We start from the raw sequence: 18791 nt of genomic DNA on the forward strand, positions 1-18791 counted from the left end.
AGTTGTGTCTGCTGAACGCGGCCTATGTCTATGGAACAGACTTAAAGAGAAAGAGAGAGAGAGAGAGAGAGAGAGGGGGGGGGGGCGCTGGAGTAGCTCTCGAGAAAATGCGCGGGGACGGGAGTGGTCAACCCGTCAACCTGGTCCGCGCAAAATATGGCCGAGCACGATACGCGTAGAGGCAGCGCCAACTCTAGTTATGTTCGCGACGTTTTCCAAATTAAATGTTCCATGAACGACAAATTGCGCATCTGAGAGGCGTCGGATGAGAGAGCGTCGTCCGGGTAACACGCTGCGAGACGTATCGCGAGCTCGGCGCGGCCCCTCGAGTAAGCATCCGCCGGAACGAGCGTGCGACGCACGCCGCGGGTTGAGGTTAACCTCGCGTCACGTCACCTCGCGGCACGCACGTCGTGCATACATTTACGCGAAACATAATCGAGATTTCCGTCTGCGGCGTGACTCGCGGACGTTCGCGCCGCTCCGCACTGATCCACGCACGTTTGCGCAGGTGACGACAAGCGATCTGAGTGCGCGAGTCCGACGCAAGTGTCCCGGCCGTTGGAACCTCCGACGTGTACTCCGCCAAAAGTGCGATGACAATCACAGCCGGGTACCTTAGGCCCGGTTTCACCAAACGTCGTTTAACTTTAATCTTAGTTTAATTCACGTTTGTCTCTTTCTCAAGTAGCGGTTGGAAAGAGGCAAAGAACGAATTAAGCTAAGCTTATAAAGTTAACGTTGGTGAAACCGGGCCTTAGCGTAGCTTCTTTGCCTCCTTTCAAATGTTACCTTAGAAAGAGACAAACGTGAATTAAACTAAGATTAAAGTTAAGCGACGTTGGGTGAAACCGGCCTCTTTTTATTGCCACCCTAGTGAACTGGCGCAATAAATCAGAGCAAGACAAGTATGCTTTTTCTCGTATCAGCTTGCTGCACTAGTTCACCAGCGCGGCGATGGAAAGCGAGGACTCGATCGTGAATCTTTTTCTCTAGCGTGTACTCGTGAAAAGTGAGAAGATCTCATTGAAGAGTTTAATATTTATCAATTAAATGTTTTACTGTTCACGGGTTCACACTAGAGGAAAAGATTTGTAATTGAGTCTCAGGTCTACAATGAGTTGGCCGTTGGTCGAAAATTGGAATCACATGTCAATCCTTTTGCCTTCTGGGTGAAAGAAAATGAGCTGGCATACAGTTTTGACTAACAGCTCATTGCAGACCGGGCTTTTCGGTCAAGATATTTAAGATCCGTCGTGTTTTTATAATCGAGCCATTTTATGTACAAGTTTGTTCTTCTCTAGCTGAATTTTCTGGACCTTCTACCCTTCCTCTTTTCCTCCCCGATTTCCAGTTCAATCGTAAGTAATCTTTCGGTTCTTCGTAGCTACAGTTTTCATACTCTTTTTCTTTTTCTCAAAATTATAGTCTTTTATTTCAAATAAAACTCCGAGCTAGACGATAGCGCACTTGTTAGTGTTGTACGTGGGATACGCAGCTCTGCAGTTGTTTCACTGCGGTCTTTGTGACGTTTGTGTATAAGACACACAAAAATCATACGTAGGACTGCATCTGTGCACAATTAACAAGAGTAAAGACTTCTTGTCGCCAGTAAATAATTAACTAATGTAGGGAATTAATAATCGATGCAACTGGCGCAAGTTCTAATTAAAGAAATTTATCCGGAAAAATATTACCTCAGCCAGGGTTTGAACCTGGACCTCCCTACACTGTAGGCGGGCGTCTCACCAATTCGACCACTGTGGCATGTGGACGCCCGCCTAGAGCGTACGGAGGTCCAGGTTCAAACCCTGACTGAGGTAATGATTTCTTTAATTAGAATTTGCCAGTTGTCTTTATTATTATTAATCACCTACATCTGTATGTAATCTCTCATTTTTGTTTTCCAGGTCGAACTACAGCAATAACATACGTTGAATGGACACTAATATAATCAGGATACATATATGTGTTAACGATGACTATGATATTCGATTTTCTCAAGAAAATCTTCGGATGGTTGGATGAGGACTCGAAGAAACGGAGAGCATCCGAGGACTGCAACTTCGAGGAGGAATATATAGCGCCCAAGAGATTTAAACCTAACTGCAACGTCGCGCGTACAATGGACCAGTATTTCACCGTCGACGACAGCGACGACGAAGACATCGTCTGTCTGGGCGAACAGAAGTGCTCACCGATAAGACCGTGCACGCAACTGAACGGCACTCATAAAAAACAGCCGCAGTCTTACAAGTATTATAAAGTCATGTCTCCCAGCTGCCAGGCTGACAGCTCCTGGCTGCACGATAAGGAGTCCTTTGTACATTACAAGAACAGTACGCCGAACACCTGTCACAAGTCTATCACGTTATCCAAGACTAATCAGTTGAGGGAGAAATATCAGTATGAAGAGATGCTGCAAAATTTGCTTCCAAATAGAATACAAATATTAATGGATAAGCACACGGAGCACGCACCCGCGCGCAAATCCGTAGAAGTGATAGATCTAGAAAAGTCGGAAGTGCCCATGTCCAACAAGTTTCATTCGTCTAATAAAACGTGCAGGCACAGTTTGCCGATGACAACGTCATACTGTAGAGAAAGTGTGTCAACCTGTGCTAGGATAGACAAAGTTCCTACTTCAAGCTACGGCGAGAAGGACGTCCCGGTGTATCTGCAGTCGAAAATAATTACAATTGATAAACCCAGCACCAGTGGTGTGGCGCAGCAACGTGCCCCCACGTCGAAGTTGGCCCTCAAAGTCGCCGCGACTAATTCGTTGCGCGACGAGCTGGCCGCGAAAGCTGTCATGCGACAAGACTTCATCCCACAAGTTACTAAAAGGTACAACGAACGAATCGAGCAACGGCACAGAGAGGCCGAAGAACTGAAGAAGATGACGTGCGTCCTGTCGAAGCACAACCGATACGCGCGAGAGGCGGCTCTGGAGGAACAACTGGCGCGTTCTATGAAGCTGTACCTGGCCGTTCTGGATGACAGGGAAGAGCCGGAGGAGCCGGCACTGCCGACGTTGACCGATGATATGCTGCGAGAGGTGAGAAGCGCCATCTCGCCGGGTATGCCGAGCGAGGTTCTTGCGGAAGGCTTTGGTCTGAGGATTACGCGGAAGGATCTCTACACACTGGCAGACTTGAACTGGCTGAACGATGAAGTGATTAACTTCTACATGAATCTGTTGATCGCAAGAGGTACATCGTCTGACAAGTATCCGAAGGTGCACGCGATGAACACGTTCTTTTACCCGAAACTTCTGTCGGGCGGCCACGCGTCTCTGAAGCGGTGGACCAGGAAGGTGGACATATTCGCGCAGGATCTTATGGTTGTGCCTGTACACTTGGACATTCACTGGTGTATGTCGATAGTAGATTTCCGGGACAAATCGATTACCTATTACGACAGTATGGGCAGCAGTAATCCGAAATGTCTGGTAGCGCTGAAACAATATTTACAGGACGAGAGTCTAGACAAAAAGAAGCAGTCTTACGATATGAGGGACTGGAAATTGCAGTCCGCCAAGAACATTCCGCAACAGATGAACGGCAGCGATTGTGGCGTGTTCTCGTGTATGTTTGCCGAGTACGCCTGCGGAAACAAGAAGATAACATTCACGCAGGACGATATGCCGTACTTTAGGAACAAAATGGTTTACGAGATACTGAAGGGTAAACTCCTGTAAGGAGCATCGTTGTTACTTCGATAAGTTGAATGAAATAGACAATGCTAGCGAGGAACTCCAGATTAATAATATTATATAAAACTGTACTGTATAAAACGTGTTTATTTTGTATAATAATTATAATTCGGTATTTGAAAAATTTTTTCGTTGAACAACCAAGACTAAACTCCATTTCTACCAATGCGGATTAACTTTGATCTCGGTTTAACGTTTTATCTTGTTCTAGTTTCAGGAATATAAAAAGATGGAAAGTAACTTAAACCGAGATTAAGCTACGTTTGTAGAAAAGTGGACATTATTCTATAAATGTTAACAACATTACATGCTTTGCGCAGACATATACCAGAAAAGCTGCGCAAAGCACATAATGTTATCGCTTACAGAATAGGGCCTTAATAAGTAATAGTTTCATCTAGAGATCGTGGATAAAAAATTGCGATAGTTTTCATTTTTTTCAATTGCTTAAAAGTGGCGAGGACACTTATTTTTATAATGCCAAATTACCGAGAGGAAATTCTTCTGTCCACGATCGTAGGCCACACTTTCAGACTAACTTGTATATTTTTTATTCTTGGAATTGATTTATGTACAAAGTTAAAATTGTCATAATCTTATTGATAAATTTCGATTACGCGCACCTAATATAACGAAAGCGCGTAATCATTTGATTGACTTAGATAGAACACATGAAAAAAAATAAATGATTCCAATGAATATATTTGGCAGACATTATAATATTTTCGATTCCTCAATAATTATATCATCTATCTAACGCTAATTTATTGTGATCTAATAAATGTAACATATTTATTTAATCTAATTTCTTTCGATCGTAAAATATTTTGCGAATAAGTATTTTTCTGTTTAAAATAAATTAATATTGTTATTTTATTAGCTTTTAAAGCGAATTACGATATTGAGATAATTTGAAATAACTTCTTGTTTTTGTCGGACATTCTTTCTATTTTTTTTAATTTTCACAACACAACGGTATGATAGAAAAATTATAGAGCAATTCTTAAACAGAATTGATCATTGTATCATTAATGCGCAAACTTTATTTAAAAATTATTTCTATTCCTTTATAGAACACGTGTTGATTCTTGTCTTTGGCCGTGTTTTGTATTCAAAAACTGACGGCATATTGCACTGCGCATGCCCGAAGAACTGGGAGATCTGTATATGTGTTTATACGTGTCTAGTGTAAAATGCGTCGTTAGAGATTTCAGAGTGTCAAGAAGTCGCTTTTGTTTACATCTTCTGCAAGTAACCGCGAGTAGAAAGTACCAGGTATGAACTCTTATTTTATAAAACTGTAGACGGATATAGAGTTGCGGAAATTAATAAATTCGTGGTTTCATACGGATAACAGTGGTGTAAGAGGTTAATGCGTGCGTCTGAAGTCGTTTCAAGGCTGGTCTACAATACATGGAGTAAGCTGGAGTAAGGAGTAGGAGTAAGGAAATAAATCCATTTTATTTCTCACTCCTACTTCAGCTCTTAGCTTACTCTCGGTGAATCAAAATGCCATCAATCAGTGTTACAATTATTTTAACAATCATGCCGTATTTCAGCTTCCTTACACCAAAAGCTAGAAGTTAGGGCTCTCCCTTACTCCTTACTCCACGCTTACTCCACGTATTGTAGACCAGCCTTTACCTCTTCTGCAGCAGCCGGATATCGCGCGGATATCAGATCAAGTAAAACATGAACGCGTACAGTGTGAGCACGTCCGACTTTGTGAATTTAACGATCACAAACTCCGGCGCGGAGTCAAATTGGGCGACACGTCGATTCCGGAAGGGTATAACCATTCATGAACTCAAGGTAGGCGCTTCTTTCTTGCCTAAACTTTTCGCTCGTCCATAGCTGCCTTCCAGCAAGAGACGCAAATTGACGCGGTGTGGTACAAAGGATCATTTTCATCCTTGCTTAGTAGCGGCAAAGATTAAACGATTCACCGTGCCGCGTCGATTGTGTACGTTGCTGGAAAGCACCCTGTGCATGTATGGAGATTTACACGGTCTGGTTGTAGGGCAACCTGGAGCTTCTCACCGGCGGTAATCCAGCTACGATGACCGTGGAACTTTATGACGACAATGACAAATTCATGTGCAAATTGGACGAGGAGGAGCGTCTCTTGGGATCGTATCCTGCCAATGACGGGATGAGGATACACGTGAGTATGGCCGGCGCTGCGACACCAAGGGTTCTTTACAGCGGGAGACACAGATTGACGCAGTGTAACACAGAATCATTTCGTCCTTGTTTATATCGGCAGGCACAAAGATAAAACGATACGCCGTGTTTCACGGTGTTGCGCTGCTGGAAAGCACCCGAGAGCTCAAGAGTTTTTATCTTTAAACAATAAAATTCATAAGGCTTTGACGTGAAATCACAATTTGAAGGAACAAAGGATATTGGAGCCAAGACAGGATGTTGGTGTCTAAATGATTTTAATTTCTTTTTGTCTTTGTTGTTTGCCGTTATTTAACGAGAAGAGAATGATTCCTTGTGTTACACCAAGTCAATCTGTGTCTCTCTTACGGGAAAGCACGCCGTGAGGCTATCGCAGGCAGCCACGAATTCGCGAATGAAATGTAGGAAAATTGCAGGTTGTCGATAACTTTGCAGCCATGGCCCCTGATGCACTGAGCAATGTGCAAAAGTTTGAGATATCCGAGGAGGAGTACGCCAAGAAACAAGGTGGGAATATTCATCTTGCGTTCGAACGATGAATACGATGTATTCTGTTTATACCTCGGCAGACACTGTTAAAGCGTACTTGGAGAAGAACAAGCTGGGAAAGTACAATGAGGAAGACATGAGAAGGAAAGCGGAGGAGAAGAAACTGGAGGAGGAGATGGAGGAACGCTTGGCTAGTTTATGCAAAGTTGGAGACCGCTGCGAAGTGTCCACTCCAAATCAGCCGAGGCGAAGGGCTACTGTCTTGTACATTGGTCGGTAGAGTCCTAAGTCACATTCGCGATCATGAGCCTTTTCCAGCAATGTACACAGGCGACACTGTGCAGCACAGTGATTTGTTTTATCCCTGTTGTTTGCCAATGTTAAACAAGGACCAAATGATTCTCTGTATTACACTGTGTCAATCTGTGTCTCTTGCTGGAGAACATCCTATATTTTTGTTGAAAGTATTCTTTCTCATTTATACAAATGTCCTGTTCTTATTAGGCAAAACTGAATTCAAAGAAGGCTGGTGGATCGGTGTTAAATACGACGAGCCTCTTGGCAAGAATAATGGAAGGTGAATATATTTAATTTCATGTCAGTTTTATATTATTACTTAGATGTCTTTCTTTTTTCTAACGCTTGTTGCCGTCAACAGTGTCAACGGTAAAAAATACTTCGAATGTCCCCCAAAGTATGGTGGATTTGTAAAGCCAGCGCACGTAAAGGTCGGAGATTTTCCCGAGGAAGATTTCAACATGGATGAAGAACTGTGAAGCGTTATTATTATCCGTTGAACATTTTTTTTATGAATTTTTAAACTTAATTTAATCCATTAATTTTTGCACTCGATTATGTTGAAAACCTGGCGCTTTATATCAAATAGTTTTTGAATTAATTAGAGGTCGCAAAAAATAAAATTATTTTTTCTAGGCCAGAAAATAATAGAATAGCGTAAGGTGCGACAAAACAATGATTGTCGCGAATAATATCAGTACATGTTAAAAAGAGAAAAGGGCCAACTATACGAAGTACTAAGAAGTTGCGAATAATTATTTTATTCTTTATTTTCTAATAATATCTTGAATAATTAAGTGGTAAACGTTTCAGCTTCAAGAAGCCCTTTTCAGTACAATTTTAAATTGTATACTGCCCAGCGAGAAATGACTCGTCGATCGATGTCAAATCATTTCTCGCTGAGTGATATCAGTGAGACAGAATAATTAAGATTCATCGTAATGTACATAAAAATCAAAATAAGTTATTATGTTAAGGTGAATAACTAACGTCAAGTAAATAAATTAAAATAAAGTGTTAAGTCGAAAACAAATATAAGAACACACGACAACAAAAGGCTGTAAAGAACGGACATGTAAAGTTTTTTAGTCATGATAAAAAATTGACTAAAGTTTAATTGTTTAAAATGGGAATAAACTTATTCATTTGAAGGCGAGAAGATGCTAGTCTATACGTTTATTCCATCGTCAATTATTTGTTAAGGTTTTCAAAAGTATCAATGAATTTATCTCATCCTTTTCGTATACTTTTACGGTTTTATCGGCCTTGCAATCACACAGATGCTTGACATTTCGAATACAGTGCTGGAATACTCTGATATTGTTTCAACAAATTCTACTGACAACGAGATGCTTGGAAATTGGTATCCAACTTTCCAATTCTAAGGATGCATAGTACTATTGTCAACGTAAAAAGAAAGCTGCAACCCCAGTATTTAATTATTAAAGTGTAGTTAGATTAAAATGAAATTGGATTAAATTAGATTATAGCATTGTAGACACACAAAATTGTTATGCTTTCCCTTGGTACACTTTCTGGAGTATCTGGTCAAGATATATAAAATTTGTACAAATTTATATTGCAATACAAAAATGCATTGTATAATTTAAAAGAATTATTAAAACAATTCTACGAAACGTTACCATTCTTTCACTTAGGGTGTCGACTGTGAAATGACTGCTCATGTAGCAAATATTCACAAATGGCAGGACTGAAGTAATTATAAATCACCTTAAAAATAACCTTTTTTAATAAAAAAAAAGGTTACAAAAAGACGCCAAGTATAAGCGTCATCCAATTAAGAATTATATAATTTAATTATTTGGATATATTTTGTTAGAAAAAAACATTTTGATCTTCTCTCCCCCCAAGTATCTTCTCTACAAAAGTAATGATATAAAATGGCGGCATTATAAATTATAATAAATAAGACAACCGGTGTTTGTAATAAGCGTTCGTGCTGCGCGCGGTCGCGTTCGACGGCAATAAAATTCCCCCCTCAATGAGTTTCGGAACGCATCGGCGATAACCTTTTAGGATTTTTATCCGGGAAAATTACTCCTTTTTCGTTACGTTGTCCAGACTGCCATGCAAAATTCGCCTCATATTTCGGTAGCAAGTGTCGCCAATAATCACGCTGAGTCGTAGAGCGTAGGAGGATATTGTTTACAAGATCCCGACAATCTCCGAAGAGAACGCGAGCGATTGATACGAGCTCACGCTAATCCGCCCGTAAATTCTCAACCGTAATCCGCGCGCAGGTAACCGTTTTATCCACCATTCGTTTACGTACCGGTGCGTGGCTGGCGGTTAGCGCTATCTCCCGCTAAGCCTAACCTATAATCCTAATCTCCCTTATTTATATTACAGCGAGATTGTAATTCAGAAAGCGATAGCAATTTGTTGATCTAGATTAGTCAGCTAATTGATATCACTTCAAGCAAATGATGTAACGACGTATTTTGCGCTGGTGGTAACACAGTGCGCAGTGCGTTTTAAGGGCCTTTTTTTCAAAGGAGACATCCGTTGTATTCACAGCAGAATTCAGCACTGAGACATGTATTTGCATTTATTCCACAAGCTGCCGCCCGTTTTCTATTGATACGCATTGTTTTTCAGTTCACCCTACCAGGGAACGCCGTTAACCGTTTTAGTTATTTAGCGTAACGACTCCTTAATCGAGTCGCCGGCTGTTGCCCTTAACTAACTCACAAAGGAGTTATTAATCTCGTGCCGTTAAGTAGGAGAAATACGCGGGACGAAGGCCGGGAATCGTCGGCCTTTCCGTTACAAGTCACTCGCGTTAGCACCGAGCCATGCGTCATCCCAATTGATAGCGTTATTCAATTAATCTTTATCACACTTGAGCTTACGTGCCAACAAGTGGGACTTGGTTTACAATTATACCCTACCTCGTACACACTCTCATTTATCCCCCCCATCCCTAACTACTACGTTTTTGTCCTCCTTTCTCAATTGTACTATTTAAACTTACACTTTTACCCTGTTCAACTTCACCTAATTGATCGCGTTATAAGAATCCTAGGATGTGAGCGACGTTTCGTCACAGTGTCTTAAATAATGCTACGTTTCATTGAACTTGACAGAAATGCCGGACATAAAAGTCACACCACTCGGCGCCGGGCAGGATGTCGGGCGCAGTTGTATCCTGGTCACCATGGGTGGAAAGAACATCATGCTGGACTGCGGAATGCACATGGGATTCAATGACGAGAGACGCTTCCCAGACTTTTCCTACATAGTTCCAGAGGGACCCGCGACCAATTACGTCGACTGCGTCATCATCTCTCACTTTCACCTGGATCACTGCGGCGCTCTTCCGTATTTTACAGAGATGGTAACGTATTAATTTTCACCGTCGCACCTTCTTGCGTCGTCCACGTCTCTTTGTTGTACGTCACTAATCGAGAGCAAATGCAGGTCGGCTACACCGGACCAATTTATATGACACACCCGACCAAGGCCATCGCGCCGATCCTGCTCGAGGACATGAGGAAAGTCGCGGTGGAACGCAAGGGCGAGAGCAACTTCTTCACATCGCAGATGATAAAGGACTGCATGAAGAAGGTCATTGCTGTTACACTTCACCAATCCGTCATGGTGGACCCGGAGCTGGAGATAAAGGCGTACTACGCTGGACACGTTCTCGGAGCGGCTATGTTTTGGGTCCGCGTAGGATCGCAGTCTATCGTGTACACGGGAGACTACAATATGACGCCCGACCGGCACCTGGGCGCTGCCTGGATAGACAAGTGCAGGCCGGATCTGTTGATATCCGAGTCGACATACGCGACCACGATTAGAGACTCGAAGAGGTGCAGGGAAAGGGATTTCCTTAAGAAAGTACGCTGCCCTCGATTTATTATTATTGATAGAGGAAAGTCCCCTATTACGAGATAAGATCCTAATATGGGGTAGCGGGATTTCTGCTAAATTAATAGGCGATTGATTCCACCATGAATTTATTGTCCTTTGAGCGAAATCTATTTAGTGGAAAATTCATTGTTGGGTCGTGCAATTGTTGCGAAAAAAAGATTTGTGATTGAATTTGGGTATTGAAAACCTGCTATCTCATATTAGAAACCTATCTCCTGATCCGAGGACTCTTCTCTAATAATTTTTCTTGAACAATCTTTCAGGTACACGAGTGCATCGATCGAGGCGGAAAGGTGTTGATCCCCGTGTTTGCACTCGGTCGTGCTCAGGAACTGTGTATACTTTTGGAAACCTATTGGGAAAGGATGAATCTAAAAGCGCCTGTCTATTTCGCGCTTGGTTTAACCGAGAAGGCCAATAATTATTACAAAATGTTCATCACGTGGACCAACCAGAAAATTAAGAAAACGTTCGTACAACGGAATATGTTTGACTTCAAGCACATAAAACCGTTTGACAAGTCGTATATCGATAATCCAGGTGCGATGGTGGTGTTTGCCACGCCAGGCATGCTACACGCTGGCCTCTCCCTCCAGATTTTTAAGAAATGGGCGCCCAACGAGGCGAACATGGTCATTATGCCGGGTTTTTGCGTGCAGGGCACCGTGGGGCACAAGGTTTTGAACGGCTCGCGGAGAATCGAGTTTGAGAATCGGCAGATCGTGGAGGTGAAGATGGCCGTGGAGTACATGTCCTTCTCCGCTCACGCCGACGCGAAAGGAATAATGCAGTTGATACAGTACTGCGAGCCGAAGAACGTTATGCTGGTGCACGGAGAATTCGCCAAGATGGAGTACCTGAAGGAGAAGATTAAACAGGAATTCGGCGTCAGTTGCTACAATCCCGCGAACGGCGAAACTTGCATCATCACGACCACATCCAAGGTCCCCGTGGACGCTTCTCTAGCGTTGCTGAAAGCCGAGGCGAAGAGATACTCGGCCCTGCCGCCCGATCCGAAGAGACGGAGGCTACTTCACAGCGTCCTGATGTTGAGAGAAGACGGCGTCTGTCTCGTAGACGCGGATGAGGTAATATCTTCCACATTACAACCGTTTTTAATTCCGACCGCTGTTTCTCCTGCTTGACAATAACAATTGTTACTTTATGAGCACTAATTGATTATTGCTCTTGTATTTTTTCAGGTTGCTAAGGCTGCAGGTATCACGAAACACGTGGTCAGGTTCACATCCACCGTACAAGTAAGAGATCCCGGCCCGGCGCACGCCACTACCTTAAAACTACTGCAGCCATTGAAAGAAAGGCTATCAGGGTGGTCGATTCAATTAACGGATGGCTCCATATCGGTCGAGTCCGTATTAGTAAGAGTGGAAGGAGACGAGGACGATCAAAAGAAAGTTTACGTTTCATGGACCAATCAGGATGAGGATTTGGGTAGCTATATTCTCGGGTTTCTGCAAACAATGTTGAACTAAAGAAACGGAGGCGGTGGCTGCCGAACAAGAAAATTTCGACTGTGATACTAAAATGTGGTTTGCATTGTCACTATCGAATCAACGATTGTAAATCTACCTTGCATCTCGATATCGAGGTAAAAATATATTTTCCAATAATACACTGTCAAACATTATATGACGGTTGTACAATGTTATTTTTTTATGTTTTGGACATTTGTATTTACCTGAATAGAATAAGACAACAAATACACGGGACTACGAGACAACTAGATATGAAAAATACCGTACCTGTTATGTATTCTTTTAGTTAGACGATGTCCATCCTAGAAAGAAAGTAGGTGTATGTATTGCTCAGAAATATGCTGTATATAAACATGTATGATAGTACACTATACATAGCATGAGGCTGATAAATATCTCTAATTTTTAGCCATTTTTTTTCGAGGCTGACGCTCATTGTCTCTCTTTACTACTTGCCCGATCTACAATGTGTTCTTTGCGTCTAGAAACATTTTATAGCCAATAAACAAGTTTAAAAAATTTGTGCGTGTTGATAAATTGTATATTATACATTGCACAATCGTGCATTGTCGACAAATATTTTAAGCATATCGATTTGCCTGTATAAAATAGAATGTATCTCGTTGCGAAAAGCACATTGTAGATTAGACTTGAATGAGTCGCCGAATAGACGTTTGACTTTTCGTCGAGACCAGCGATGTCTTGCCAGCTCATTATTGGGATGCAAGCAACAAGGGGAGACAGCAAAAATCGATCGAAATTGTAGAAATTTAGTTGTGCTGTATATATGAACGACGTATCTTAAAAATTACGTGAAAATTCAGACCCGTGGACTTTGCATTGCAATATCTCTACTCATGGGGCACGTAGGAGAAAAGTAAAAACATTTTTATTATGCAAATCGTACCCAAGCTATCGATTAAGCGCAGTCTCAAGTTCGTCGGATCAGCCGTTGTTGAGATCCGAAATTCTGACGGCCCGTCAACTCGCGCACTCGCGTAAACTACACGGTCGGTGTCGCGCGCGTGGTTTAGCTTGTCACTTTAAAACTTTTCGCTTATACTTGGCGCGAGACACTACCGTGTCTCGTGATATTGTGAAAAGCAATTGTTAGCAATAGATGTAGTGCCGTTAAATGTTATCGTTTTCAAAATGATGTATATTTATTGATAATTGAAAATAGATAATTCAAGGTAATTCACGGTGCAAAAAATGATATGTACGAAGGTCCTATTAAATTCGATCTGAAAGTGCAACTTTTAGAATAAATTACTTAAACTAGTCTGATAGATGAATCAAAATGTACATCATATTTTATACTTTACTTACATGATATATATGTACGTATGTATGAGCCTCAATAAATAAAGTTATTTATTTAAAGGCGTTATCCACCGTTGTCGATAGATAAATAAAATTAACGACCTTTCGAGATTGCATAATATTCAGCATCAAGTAAAACAGTAAACTTTTATTAACTATGAATATGTTTTCTAGATACAAAACGGTAAATAAGTACGCAGTGTACTAAACATACATGCCTCTTACAAAAACTCAGTACAATAACCCTATTCGTTTTATGCAACCAATTGATTACACGGGTGAATAAAGAACTCGTTTAAGTGTACTATAAACGTCTAACACAGTACTTTTAAATGTTCATGCAAGCAAGTATTTAAGAAGAAATCATATTTGAAGAAGCTCTACCAGAGTATATAGCTACTCCAATAACAGTACAGAACATTTTGACTTGTTCAATTAATAAACGTCTATTTGAAGCGTAATTAAATATAAATATAAATAATTGTAAGCATCAATTCTTTTAAATGCCCCTAAAATTGTTCGTTAAACTTGATCTTTAAATGACCATGAACATGATCTGTTAAACCGTTAAACACGTTTTTTTTAGGTCCGATAAAAATCTATGTGAACTATATGAAAATCCGTTTCATGTATGCGAATACTTGCTTTCGGTACAATTGTTGAGTGTAATTAATTTTAGCTAACATTCGTAAATATAAGGACCAGTTTTTCCAACCACTCAATAAGCTAGCTAATAGTTAAATTATCACTTTGTCTAATTTGCAGGAAAAACGAAGGACACGTATATGATTTAACTATGAGTTAATCTACCAAGAGGTTGAAACGACCGGCCTTAAAGACTGGCTCGTTCGAACTTTCACCTTACTTCATTATTGCACATGAAACGTATAACAAATTTGAATTTGTATACAATGGAACAACATGAAGACCGCGTTTTACAAATTTGGTGTAATGTGTTCGATATCATTAACAAAAAATGCCGTATGTACTTCATATCATATTATGCATATACATTATATATATATACACACACACATATATATAATTGTATATATGTGTGTGTGTGTGTTTATATATATAATTTCTGGTCCATGCGTCTAATAATTAAAGAGGAAATGTTAATCACTAGTAACAGCGTGACTCAGAAATAATATCAGAATCAATATCATTATTAATAATGAATTATGAAGTCATGGAATCCATTAATTATACAATTGTTTTGCATTTCAAGAACACATCCCTCAAGTATTATGTTCTCCTATATGTCTCATAACAGAATTAAAATTTGTAAATTGTTATAACTCATAGATCCTATAAACAATTAATATCGGTAATTGATAATGCATAATTTTGATAACCTTTACATTGTGTATAGCTATTTATAATTATAAATTATATAACCATCACATACGCAAGTATTTCAAGAGTTTCCATTTAATTGCTACGAGTTTAATTATTTATATTTTCTCCACATAATAAAATATGATATTTTTTTACAATAAACATTATCCGTAATATTTTCACTTTATATTAGTCTTCTGAGTAGCAAAGTATGCCATTTATACCTATATAGCAATGCTGCGTTCGTATTTTTAGCATTTGCGCATCCCATGTTTTTAACCACCAGTATTCGCACTGCACTAGCGTAGTTTATTTTTCGAAGTTATTTTTTTCCTGAACCATCCTGAAAGATTACATTAATGTATAAAATGCGTTGGCGATTGTCCGTAATATACTAATATATATACAACACATCACACATCCTACATATTTATTCTTCCATTGCGCGTATAACATTATAGAATATAGATAATAAGTTGTACCAAAAAATATTGCATATCAATCGAGTCTTCCAAAATTTGAATATCTGTCTAATAAAGCAATCGGGAAGAACAATTTGAAATCTGTGAAAGATAGCGCACAACAATGTGAATATTAATAAAGAATTATATCGCATAGTTTACTAAATATTCCTTATTAATAAACGGACATTTTCTGCGTTATCTTTCATTCTTTCTAAATCTAATGCACAACTGAACAAAAATACATGCCTTTTAACTATGCTACAATCAATTAATAATTATAAAGCATATGTACATTTCAAATCTATTATCTTAAGCTTGGAAAAAGCGATCTATTGTCTATCTACTTAAACAAAATAATACTTTATAAGTAAATAATAAAAATCCCATTATCTCATGCTGAAAAACAAATTATAAAAGAATACATATATACATACATAATTCTTACTAAAACAGTAAGTAAATAATGTTATGTTAAATATGAGTTCACGAGCAACATATACACGATACTTGTAGCAAACATTCAACAGGTAATAAATAAAAGAAGCAAAAAAAAAGGAAATTATAAAATACATTTCAGTCCACATTATCTACATCGGTTAAGTCTGACATTTTAGATTAACATACACATATTCGATATTGTTATCATTGTTAATAGCATTCCACAGATTCATCTTTTTCTTTATCAAGAGGTATATTAAGCGACGAAAAATATTTCAATTGGAAAACGTATAAAACATACATATACGAACGTTTACCGTAGCCTTTGATTTTGCTATCACATCATTACATTAATATTTTAAGCTTATAAAATCTATAAAAAAAAGAGAAAAATAATGAATGATGTATGAAAGTAATGAAATCATGTTAAATAACGTTGTGAAAAATAATTATTGTTACAGAGACTAATCGGTTTATAATAAACACCTTTCTTCTCGCGCAGTGTACCCTTTACCCCAGTGTTTGTGCTGATAAAAATTTGTGTATATACATTTGTGTATATACATTTCTGGACATCTATCTCATATTAGTCATTGTTTAAAATTTATATATGTATTTCTTACATTACAATCCATGTAGTCATAATTTTCATACTCGTTTGCAAAAAGCAACGTATATAAATTATTCACTTTGTTCAGAAATTACTATTTACATTATACACATATAATGGATTTAACAGCCAGTTTCGTAATTGGTCAGGCGTTAAAGATGGGAATAGAAATTATTTTTCTAGCCATTGTGCCGGGATACAAGATGCAAAATATTCGTAACGACATATATAGTCACAAAGTAAAATATAAAGCCAACAATAGTTACTGTGCATGTTTTTGGAACATATCCATACATGACGTATGTGGATGTAGTATAAAATGTAACAAACTAACGATACTATTCAGGAAGTATAAAAAATATCATATAAATTACTTAATTTTCACGATACTTTACCATCATATATATTTACAAGATTATAATTCTCATAAGTAGAACAAATTTAAATATGAAAACTTAATTATAATTACAAATAATTGTACTTAAGTTTTATCTTATAATGTCATACATTATGTCTAATGTTTTTTACACCAACACCGAACATTGAAAAGGTTTGCTCCAAGTAATATGTTCCAAATAATAAAAATAGATTAACAGTACTATTAAATATGGCCTACATTTACTGTGTGACACATTAATTAAAGTTTTGTAATATGTATTATATTATGAAGATTTATTTTATCATGTCTTTTCTTATCTTTCAATAAATAATATACTTTTCGAGCAAAATTTCCATTTTATTCAAATATAAGTTTTAAATATTTATGCTTTTAAAAAATCATGACGCGTGATTATACATTTAGTTATTTTTTACGTTTGTATAAAAAAATTAATTTATAAAGTTCATATAAATCTAAATGTGATATTTCCATTTTTCTCACAAACAAAACTAGACTACCTAATATTTACTAATAATGAATAATTAATACCTAGAATGTTAATATGATTACTGATAATTATTGGCTTATTCAAAGTATCAGAAATATTTCTTGCTGTATTTTCTAAGGTAAAAGAAAAAAATATGCAAATACAAAAATTTAAAATAGTGCATTTATAAATACGAATGTAAAAGTTTAATGCCACAACAGAATGTGTGTGTGATGAGAAATTAATTATTTGTAAAATAAATTATACATGATAAGACTTGACACATGAATTGCTAGCGGTAATTCTACTTAGAATTTTCCGAAAGGCTAGGAGGAAACATTTCAGTATCTCATCTTTAGATTTGCATACCTGCGAATCTGCGCCGTTTTGCCATGGTTTTCTTAGTGGACTGTCGAAACAATCAAAACAGTTAAATTGTTATTGGTCATGGAGCAAGCATTTGAACAAAGCTATTTTTGTCTTATAAATCGTACACTGTGATGACCTGTGGTTCTTTTGTACATGTCAAAATTTTATAATAAACAAACACTGGGACAAAGATTAATGATACAAATAAGAATTTCGAATTCGGTTTACTACCAAATTCACGAAAGATGGGAATGTTCCATTAGTCAGTTAACACTTAATCCTATGCAACTTACAAACTTAGTGTTATTACATTATAATTAGAAATTATGTTTTCGTCGCTTAAAATGTAAAGAAATTGTATCAAACTAAGCACTTCTGCCAATGTGCATAATACTACAAATTTTAGAATGTTAAAGATACGTAGATGAAAAAATGCTGCAAATGCATGATATCAATATATTTTGTAATTGTCTTATGAAGCGTCATTGTCACGTTTACGATTATATTTAATTGATTGCCAAACAAAAATACTATCTATTTATAGGAATGGCAAGAAAATTTTTTATACAAAGTAGGAAATTGAGTTCACTTGGACAAAATAATGCTAAAACATAGCACTAGTATGTCCATGCATAATATGAATATCGCGGTATTGCGTGATAAATATTTGTATATACGTATATAAAAGTAAATTACAACGTAAATCGTTCTGTGACATGTTATCTATATGAAGACTGATTTATACTAGTGGCAAGTTTACAAAACCAATTTTTATCTAATTTTATGATCACTGTACTATATCACATGCTGCATAAATATACGGTCGCGTTTTACTTCCTGATAGCCACAATAATAAAGTATATTGGAGTATACAAAATCAATCTACACCATAAAGTACTGCTTCAAGATACAAACTACCAAAAATAATATCGCTTTAACAATAGCAAAGAAATAATAACGGAGGACTCAGTATTATCACAAAGAATATCTGTCAAGGCTAAAAAGAATATATATATGCATTTTGCAAAAGGCGGTTATGGTACATTCTTCAAAAGTACATTCTTTAAAGTTCTAGATTTAATCACGTTCAGTTAATTTCTCTACGCTCCTCTCACTTCTACACGCTGTCATATTTAAATGTGTCGTATTAAAAAATAGACACGCAAGAGTTTGTGTTAAAATTAATATACATTCAGATGTAAATTAGATAAATAAAATATGAAAAAACTCTGCTATACATAGACTTAAAAATCGTAAAGTAGATTTTTAATTCTAAAATTCGTTTATTAAAAACAGTGTATA

General features: G+C 37.9%; 4 protein-coding genes across 18 annotated transcripts in view; 3 read left to right on the forward strand and 1 right to left on the reverse strand.

Annotated features, from left to right (window-relative positions):
* Positions 1-85: 85 nt before the first annotated feature.
* LOC105564749 (sentrin-specific protease 1-like) lies at positions 86-4510 on the forward strand. 5 transcript variants are annotated; one of them, XM_012017379.1, is made up of 4 exons: positions 86-329; positions 512-591; positions 1305-1361; positions 1911-4510. In XM_012017379.1, exon 4 carries the CDS (start codon positions 1979-1981, stop codon positions 3698-3700), a length of 1722 nt encoding a protein of 573 aa, XP_011872769.1. In that variant the 5' UTR covers positions 86-329; positions 512-591; positions 1305-1361; positions 1911-1978; the 3' UTR covers positions 3701-4510. The 5 variants fall into 5 exon arrangements, with proteins under 5 accessions (XP_011872769.1, XP_011872770.1, XP_011872768.1 ...); XM_012017380.1 differs by lacking the exon at positions 1305-1361; XM_012017378.1 differs by lacking the exon at positions 512-591.
* Positions 4511-4846: 336 nt separating this feature from the next.
* On the forward strand, positions 4847-7249 carry LOC105564748 (tubulin-folding cofactor B). Of its 4 annotated transcripts, none has more exons than XM_012017376.1 (8): positions 4847-4990; positions 5073-5133; positions 5371-5527; positions 5736-5879; positions 6316-6406; positions 6469-6660; positions 6893-6965; positions 7047-7249. In XM_012017376.1, exons 3-8 carry the CDS (start codon positions 5408-5410, stop codon positions 7162-7164), a joined length of 738 nt encoding a protein of 245 aa, XP_011872766.1. In that variant the 5' UTR covers positions 4847-4990; positions 5073-5133; positions 5371-5407; the 3' UTR covers positions 7165-7249. The 4 variants fall into 4 exon arrangements, with proteins under 4 accessions (XP_011872766.1, XP_011872763.1, XP_011872764.1 ...); XM_012017373.1 differs by having other exon boundaries at positions 5073-5107; positions 5355-5527; XM_012017374.1 differs by lacking the exon at positions 5073-5133 and having other exon boundaries at positions 5348-5527.
* A 1500-nt stretch (positions 7250-8749) lies between these two features.
* On the forward strand, positions 8750-12230 carry LOC105564751 (integrator complex subunit 11). 2 transcript variants are annotated; one of them, XM_012017383.1, is made up of 6 exons: positions 8750-8946; positions 9056-9244; positions 9793-10043; positions 10127-10549; positions 10846-11670; positions 11785-12230. In XM_012017383.1, the coding sequence occupies exons 3-6, from the start codon at positions 9795-9797 to the stop codon at positions 12073-12075; spliced, it is 1788 nt and encodes a 595-aa protein (XP_011872773.1). In that variant the 5' UTR covers positions 8750-8946; positions 9056-9244; positions 9793-9794; the 3' UTR covers positions 12076-12230. The 2 variants fall into 2 exon arrangements, with proteins under 2 accessions (XP_011872773.1, XP_011872772.1); XM_012017382.1 differs by lacking the exon at positions 9056-9244.
* Positions 12231-13529: 1299 nt separating this feature from the next.
* LOC105564752 (kinectin) overlaps positions 13530-18791 on the reverse strand; it is a 19363-nt gene continuing 14101 nt past the window's right edge. For 5 of the 7 annotated variants that reach the window (XM_012017389.1, XM_012017388.1, XM_012017386.1 and 2 more), the window contains one exon: positions 13530-15085. In XM_012017389.1, coding sequence (XP_011872779.1) covers positions 15065-15085 — 21 coding nt within the window. In that variant the 3' untranslated portion in view covers positions 13530-15064. The other 2 variants (XM_012017387.1, XM_012017391.1) reach the window with 2 other exon arrangements.

Source organism: Vollenhovia emeryi, unplaced genomic scaffold (assembly GCF_000949405.1).
Source record: "Vollenhovia emeryi isolate VEMERY1.0 unplaced genomic scaffold, V.emery_V1.0 DF939160.1, whole genome shotgun sequence".
In the NCBI taxonomy this organism is placed as follows: domain Eukaryota; kingdom Metazoa; phylum Arthropoda; class Insecta; order Hymenoptera; family Formicidae; genus Vollenhovia; species Vollenhovia emeryi.

What these genes read in the sequence shown, in the direction of transcription:
- LOC105564749 (XM_012017379.1), top strand. Translation starts at nt 1,979, where the DNA reads ATGACTATGATATTCGATTTTCTCAAGAAAATCTTCGGATGGTTGGAT.
- LOC105564748 (XM_012017376.1), top strand. Translation starts at nt 5,408, where the DNA reads ATGAACGCGTACAGTGTGAGCACGTCCGACTTTGTGAATTTAACGATC. An exon ending in ATGACGGGATGAGGATACAC is followed by an intron (nt 5,880 to 6,315) that starts GTGAGTATGGCC and finishes GGAAAATTGCAG; the next exon opens with GTTGTCGATAACTTTGCAGC. An exon ending in GGAGTACGCCAAGAAACAAG is followed by an intron (nt 6,407 to 6,468) that starts GTGGGAATATTC and finishes ATACCTCGGCAG; the next exon opens with ACACTGTTAAAGCGTACTTG.
- LOC105564751 (XM_012017383.1), top strand. Translation starts at nt 9,795, where the DNA reads ATGCCGGACATAAAAGTCACACCACTCGGCGCCGGGCAGGATGTCGGG. An exon ending in AAAGGGATTTCCTTAAGAAA is followed by an intron (nt 10,550 to 10,845) that starts GTACGCTGCCCT and finishes ACAATCTTTCAG; the next exon opens with GTACACGAGTGCATCGATCG. An exon ending in GTCTCGTAGACGCGGATGAG is followed by an intron (nt 11,671 to 11,784) that starts GTAATATCTTCC and finishes GTATTTTTTCAG; the next exon opens with GTTGCTAAGGCTGCAGGTAT.